At 42.4% G+C, this 7,177-nt stretch overlaps 1 protein-coding gene across 1 annotated transcript in view; it reads right to left on the reverse strand.

The window, feature by feature from the left end:
* Positions 1 to 6,988, reverse strand: part of LOC123036182 (glioma pathogenesis-related protein 1-like) — an 11,691-nt gene extending 4,703 nt beyond the window's left edge. Inside the window, exons 1-3 of the mRNA XM_044455201.1 lie at positions 6,818 to 6,988; positions 3,283 to 3,528; positions 2,056 to 2,165 (exon numbers count right to left, since the gene is read on the reverse strand). Coding sequence (XP_044311136.1) covers positions 2,056 to 2,165; positions 3,283 to 3,528; positions 6,818 to 6,988 — 527 coding nt within the window. The remainder of the gene's footprint in view (positions 1 to 2,055; positions 2,166 to 3,282; positions 3,529 to 6,817) is intronic.
* Positions 6,989 to 7,177: the final 189 nt, after the last annotated feature.

Genomic DNA, 7,177 nt, shown 5'->3' on the forward strand with positions numbered 1-7,177 from the left:
AGATATTCATGGCTTTATGGCAGGGATATTTATGTAGGGTTTATGGCAGTCTGTGCATTCATAAATATGGGTTGTTCATAATTACTACCTGTAATTATATACATAAATAAACTAAATTAAAACATAAAGCCCTGTATAAGTAAAGTCCCATGGCAAGTGACTATCATGAGAAAAGATGGAAGGGAATTTTAAAAAAAGGAAAACCTAAAAGGAACAATTACAAACTTCACAAAAAGCTCACAGATGATCTGAACACAACAAGGACATTTATAGAAAATGGAAAAAGGGCCAGGGTACAGAGGAGGAATCCAGGCAAGTAGCACAGAATTACAGGGAAGGCTAAAGTTAGGAATGAATTGAGGCTAGTGAAGGATGCTAAAAGCAGCAGCAGCAGCAAATCTCTCCTCAGATATGTCCAAAGTGGAAAGAAATGAGGGGTCCAGTGTAGATGGCAAAATGATAACAGATGGCAAAGAAAATCTAGAAATGCTCAGTTCCAACTTTGACTCAGTATTCTCTCAAAAGAAGGCTTATGACCTTCCTGATGAAGGGGTGGTACAAGCTGAAGGAACAGGATGGCGGCTTGAGATTGATAGGTCAAGGATCATCTAATTGGGTCAAATGAATTTAAATCTCCAGGGTGTGATAAACTCCTAGAGTCATAAAGGGGCTGGTAGAAGAACTCTCAGACACACTGTGTCTTATCTTTGAGAAATCGTGGAGGACAGGGAAAGTGCTAGAAGACTGGAGAAGGGCTAATGTTGTCCCTTCCTTCAAGAAGGGGAAAAGAAAGAACATGGAATTACATCAATCCCTGGGAAAATTCTGGAGCAGATTATAAAGCAGTCAGTTTGCAAACACCTTAAAACTTATGCAGTGATTACTAGAAGCCAGCAGGGATCTGTCGAGAACACACCTTGCCAGACTAACCTGATTCCATTTTTTGATTGCTTAACCTCCCTGATGGACTATGGGAATGCAGTGGACATAATCTATATTGACTCTAGCAAAGCTTTTGACAAAGTACTCCATAAAATCCTGATTAACAAACTAGCAAAATGTGGGCTAGATAAAGTGGGCTAGATGGAACAACTATCAAGTGGATCCACAGTTGGCTATAGAACTGGACTCAAAGAATGCATATCAATGGCACCTGTCCACAAAACACAGAAACCAACTAAAATACTCCTGAAAATAAGGAAAATCACTTCAGTTCCATAAGAGAGATGTGCTTCTTGATGCTAGAGCTGTGACAGTCAAAAATGAACTGAGCAGGAAAGATGGGAACTGCATCCTGTGGGCATACTAGGTGTGAAGAATGGGCACAATTCCCATCAAAATCTCTGTTTTATTATGTTCTGTTTAACACTTAGCCATGGTGCAAAAGTCATGTGTGTGATTAAATATGGTCCATAAAAATAAAATCATAAATATGCTTGCAATATACAGTATGTTTTTGAATTAATGTTTAGGTGTATTAGTTCTGAAAATTCACTGTTAAACATAGCAACAGCAGAATAACACAGTAGCTGAATATTCTGGTCTCTTTACAATCCTCTACCCCACACTCCCAATATACATAATAGCAACTCAGAAGCCTAGGTGCAACACATGCCTGGAATAAGGAACAGCAGCAGCAGCAATCTCTGATTATGCTGGGCATTTTATCTACCATCTACAACCATCTACAGAAAGTACCAGAGAGGGGAAGGAAGGGGGCTGGAATGCTGAAGGTGTTCATCACCAGTCTCCTGGAACCTCTGAGGCCTGGCTGCAATCTGGGGAGTAGCCAGCATATTTCTTCCCATGCCAGCTGAAAGGGTGGTAGTGGAGGAGGCTTAGCCTTTGCAGTTCCAACTTGAAGATTACATGATCTCAGAACTAGGACAACAAATAATCCTATGGCAACCTAGGTGACGTTTGGAGGGTTCAGGTTTGTGCCCATAGTAATTCAATTGGAAATAACAATAAAAGCGCTTGTATGTTGAAGTACTTTCTTTGTGCACAAACTAGCATAAATGCAATTTTATATTTCTTTAGGACTGGTTTACTTACGCTGGAGCATAATTGCATACTAAAATCACAATATTCCTCTTCTTTCCTCTATCTACCAAGCGGCAGTAAACAGCAGCACAGCCAACCTTGTAAGAAGCAGCCCAAACAACCTGTAAAAGAGTAGAATTTATTATATGACATAAAGTACAAGTTAAGATAATTGTTACAATTTCTAAAATTCATTTTCCCCATTTTCTTACTTTTTTCAATATTCTCTAAATTATCAAACTATTTTGTTTTGTTTGTAAAGAAGCAGTCTGACTTAGAGAAGTCTATGTGTAATGCACAGAGACCACAAAGAAGAAACCATGATTATAGAACTACAGTGGTACCTCGGCTCACGAACACCTTAGTTCACGAACAAATCAGGTCACGAACAAAAATTTCATCAAAATTTTGACGTAGGTCGCAAACTCCGCATTGGGTGGTGACCAAGATCGCAGCCATCTCCCCCTCCCACCCAAGGGGAGAGATGGCCACGATCGCAGTTCCGTTTGTGCAGGGAAGGTATGCATGATCAGAGGCACACACCTGCAGGAAAGATGGGCGCAATCTTGGCCATCTCCCCCACGGCTGTACTGTGCTGCGCCTGTCTTTCCTGCAGCAGTGCACCCGTGATCACACACGTCTTCTCTGATAAGTGATCAGAGGCACGCTCCTGCAGGAAAGACAGGCACAATCTCAGCCATTTCCCCCCCCTCCACAACCAGCACGATCGTGGCCATCTCCCCACCCCCGATGGGAAAGATCATGCTGTGCCCGTCTTTCCCATCTCTCCCTCCCACAGCATGCCGTTTGCGCCCATTTCTTCCTCCTCCAGTGCGTCCGCGATCAAGCCCGTCTCTACCCCACCACCCCCCAGCGCGCCAGAATGACGGACGCATGCCTGGATGATGGGCGTCTGCAGGGATGATAGGCACTATCTCAGTCGTGCTGCGGGGGGGGGGGGGCAGGGAGATGGCCGCACTTGTGCATGGGGTGGGAGGGGGGAGATGACCGTGATCTTTGTTGTTGTCACTTTGCTTCACATTTTTCTGATTTAAAAAATGGTTACAGAACTGATTAACCTTATTTACATTGACCTTTATGGGGAAATTTAACTTGGCTCATGACTAATTTGGGTCACGACCCGAGTCCTGGAACAGATTAAGTTCATGAGCCAAGGTACCACTGTACCAAAATTTTGTTTTTTTGCAAAATTTGTAGACTTAACATAAAAAAACTTACCTGAGTATAATGTCCACATACACTAGTACACTTATGGGTACTGAGGTCATAGTATTTTACTTCATTGTAAAATGCAGCAATAGCACCAGTAGGATCAAATGGACGATTGCTGGCAGATCCCATCCACAAATTTTCTCCCATTGGTCTAAATTTACGATCAGGGTGAAGATTACTATATGGATTATGTTTCCAAATGCATTTTCGTCCCCATGCTCTAGCTATTTTAGCTAAACCAATATCAAATGTCTGTAAAGTATAAGAACATCATGTACAACGTTTAATCACAACATTCTGTTATATAACTCTAATGCATACAGCAATATTACATCTTCAGTTACGTCCAAACACATAATACAATTATTTCTCTGGATGCCATTTGTATCACACTTTTAAAGTTACTTTCCAGCTAAAACTCTAGAATTTTCTTGTAAATATTCTGATGGAAACAAAAGGACATAACCATACTGAGAAGATGATTCCTAAAAATAAAATACAATCATGTTTAAAATGTTTTCCCAGGATCTAGACTCTAGAAACATGGAAGTATGGTATTTGCGGAGAACTTGTCCTCCCTAAAATTATCTTGTCTAACAAGCACTAGGAAGTAAAAATGTATTATTAATTTTTTTATTTAAAAGTATAAGTAAAGCAAAAAATACCATGTCCAGGGTAGCATAATCCTATGGCCACTAAAAATGTCCAGATGGTTATAGGACATTTTGGAGTCCCAGGTCCAAGGATGAAAATTGCTCTAACACCACAGTTGGAGATCTGCACTTGAAGCAGAAAAAAACCCAGATTCTCTGAGGTTGCACAAAATGATCTCAGTGAAAGGCTTTTGGGAACATTCTGGAAGAAAGGAAGGAAACCAACTTCATCAAGGTATAGGGTATCCTGCCAGGGTCTTGGTCTCATTCTGGGGAACTAGGAGATCCTGGTTCTAGTCCACATTCAGCTATGAAGCTCACTTGGTGACTTTGGGCCATTCACTCTCAGCTTATCCTACCTCACAAGGCTGTTGTGAGGATAAAATGGAGGAGTATTATGTATGCTTCACAAGAAAAACAGTGGGATATAACTTTAACAACAATAATACTCCAAAATGCTGCCCGTAGACAGTCTAAGTGTTTTACAGACTAGAAGAAAAGTAGAAGCAACCTTCACTTCTGTACTCCTCCCATTCTCTAGGGCAGTGATGGCGAAACTTTTAGACACCCAGTGCCCAAACTGCTACCCAAAACCCCCTAATTTATCGTGAAGTGCCAACACTACAATGAGACCTGAAAAATGAGCTTCAAGTTTAGAAAGAACACATCACTGCCAGTCCAAGCAAATCCTTGGCAAAGCACTGACCGGCCATGCGAAAGCTCAAACAAGTTGTGGCTAATGAGTCGCACCTCATTACATCATTACCTGGCACAGCCACTCCTTTCCAAGCACGCGTATGCCCCCAATGTGCGCTGCTATCCGCTGCTGGGGTGACTTGGATTGCATGCCGAGAGGGCTCTGTGTGCCTGCTGTGAGACGTGTGCCATAGGTTCTCCACTACTGGCCTAACCCTACCCTGGTGCACTCCCCTAACTCTAATATAGGGCTAAAGTTCCATTGAAAAGAGGGATTTTGAAAAAGCCTTCCTTGAGTAGCTGTTTCTGCACAGCTCATCATTTCTCCCCATTCTAAACACATTCCAACCATCAAAATCATGACAGGACACCTCATTTTTGTAACCCTAACCCTGCCCTGGTGCATACCCCTAACCCTAATATAGGGCTAAAGTTCCACTGAAAAGAGGGCAATTTTGAAAAAGCCTTCCTTGAGTAGCTTTCTCTGCACATCTCAACATTTCTGCCCATTTTGTCACAGGCAAATTCATGCAACCATATAAGCTAATTATTGATTAAAACTAACATGAATAATCAACTAAGATTTCATAAATCAGCAGCAGACCTTTGCCAGTTTTTATTCTACAGGGTCTAGTTCAGAAAGACCTATCTATATGGCATACATTTTAAGATATGTATTCAAAATGAAAGATTTTGAAATAAATCCTAGAAATCTAACGTAAAAATTGAGTTTAACATATCTTTACCAGTCAAATACCAGTGTTACTCAACAAGCACCTGCTCCTTTATGAGCTATGTGTTGAAATCATCATTGGTAGCATTGGGGCATCACATGTGAAGCAGATGTTAACCTGAGATACAGACTTTTCTTAAATACTGTTTGAACTTCGGAATAATATCCTCAGAGAAGATTGCCAGGCCCATCTCTCCTCCCCAGTTTAATGGTATTTATATTGCCAATTTTGTGTCACCGTAACTGAAGTTCCAACTGTTTTAGCATCTGATATTCCCCTTCACATTCAATGGGTCGTACATGATTGTAGTGATCTCTATGGTTCCTCCAGGAAAAAAAAACACAGGAAAAAAAGCTATTGTCTTTGGATTACTATTTGTTGCTGCTGTATACATCCACTCATGACTTTGGGACAAAGAACAGACTTTAGGAACTATATTGAAGTTGTAGGAAATCTGCCTTTTCTTGCTTGACATTTACACTATATATCTGAGTAGCCTTGAGATTACAGAGCTCAAAAGAAGTACATTCTATTCACCGCCATTAGTTACAAAGATGAAAAGCTGAAATTGCACCACTGCTTGCTAGGAGGAATATGGGTCCATTTCTAAGCCAAATAAGCAGCAGCTTAAGGAAGATTTCTTCCTTTCTCCCTACCAGAACGCTGTAGGCCTTTCTTCTGTTTGAACTTATCTAGAATTGCACTTTTGTTTATTATAGTTGTATTTTCTTAACGCCAGGGTTGAAGAGAGGCATTTGTGCAACATTTGTCAGATTCTAAAATTTATCTGGGTTAAGTTAATAATGTACCTTTACCAAGGGACAGGTGGCATTTGTTACTTTGCCTCAGCAAAGTAGATTCTATATGCCTCAGGGCAAGCACCCAAGACATTTTTCTCTAGAAGCAGAGTGACAAATAGCACCTGCCTAAAAATAAAGCTATATTAATAACTGAAACCTGATCAAGTCTAGAATCAGATCAAGTTTAACACCACAAATTGCACACATGCTTCTCCCCACCTGGGGGTTTAGAAAACAAACTAATAAACTAAGGTGCACCCTTATACAGAATCCTATACAATTTATACAGAAATATGTCCTGCAACTCTCAGCACTCTTTAAGCCGGCTGACTGGGGAATGCTGGGAGTTATGGGACTTTTTTTCCATCTAAACACGCATAGGTTTGAGCCCTAAATAACTAAAGAAGCGTGGCCCTTTCATGAAGCCCAAAAGCAAATGCTTGTAACAACCACATTATTCTACTTAATTTGCTTTTTTTTTTTTTAAGGTAGGAGGATACGTGATTTACGCGCACCACCTTGCCCGTGATGGAAAGGTGGAACACATTAGAAGCGTCGCCTTTAAACATTCAATCGATGCGGCGAGTTTCCCCTTCCCGCCACGCAGGCCGCCCCCATCCCCGCTGCCTTCCGCCGTCAGTCCCTCACCGGGACACACCATATGCAGCATGTTGGAAGCGGGGGGGTTGACTCCGCTGCGGAATTTGTTGTGAGCGTCGACATACTGTTTGATAAAGTTTCTGTCGGTGATGGAGGGATATCGGTAGCCGCTCACGCCCCCCACGAGGGCGACTAAAACCAACGCAAACAGCGGGCAAGGCCCCCTCATGGCAGCAGCGCCCTCAGAGCGGACCGTGAGGCTGCGCGCGCACCCACCTGCGCGCCCGGCCGCAACGGCCACCGCGTGAGCGCGGAACGTTCTGGAACCCACGGCTGCGCCCTACGCTGGGGCCTGTGGCCTCTGCTACGGCGATTTGGCGACCTGTCTGGCTTGCGCAGATCCCACCGCAGAGGCATA

Source organism: Varanus komodoensis, unplaced genomic scaffold, assembly GCF_004798865.1.
Source record: "Varanus komodoensis strain SLA01 unplaced genomic scaffold, ASM479886v1 scaffold8, whole genome shotgun sequence".
NCBI classification, from domain to species: Eukaryota; Metazoa; Chordata; class Lepidosauria; order Squamata; family Varanidae; genus Varanus; species Varanus komodoensis.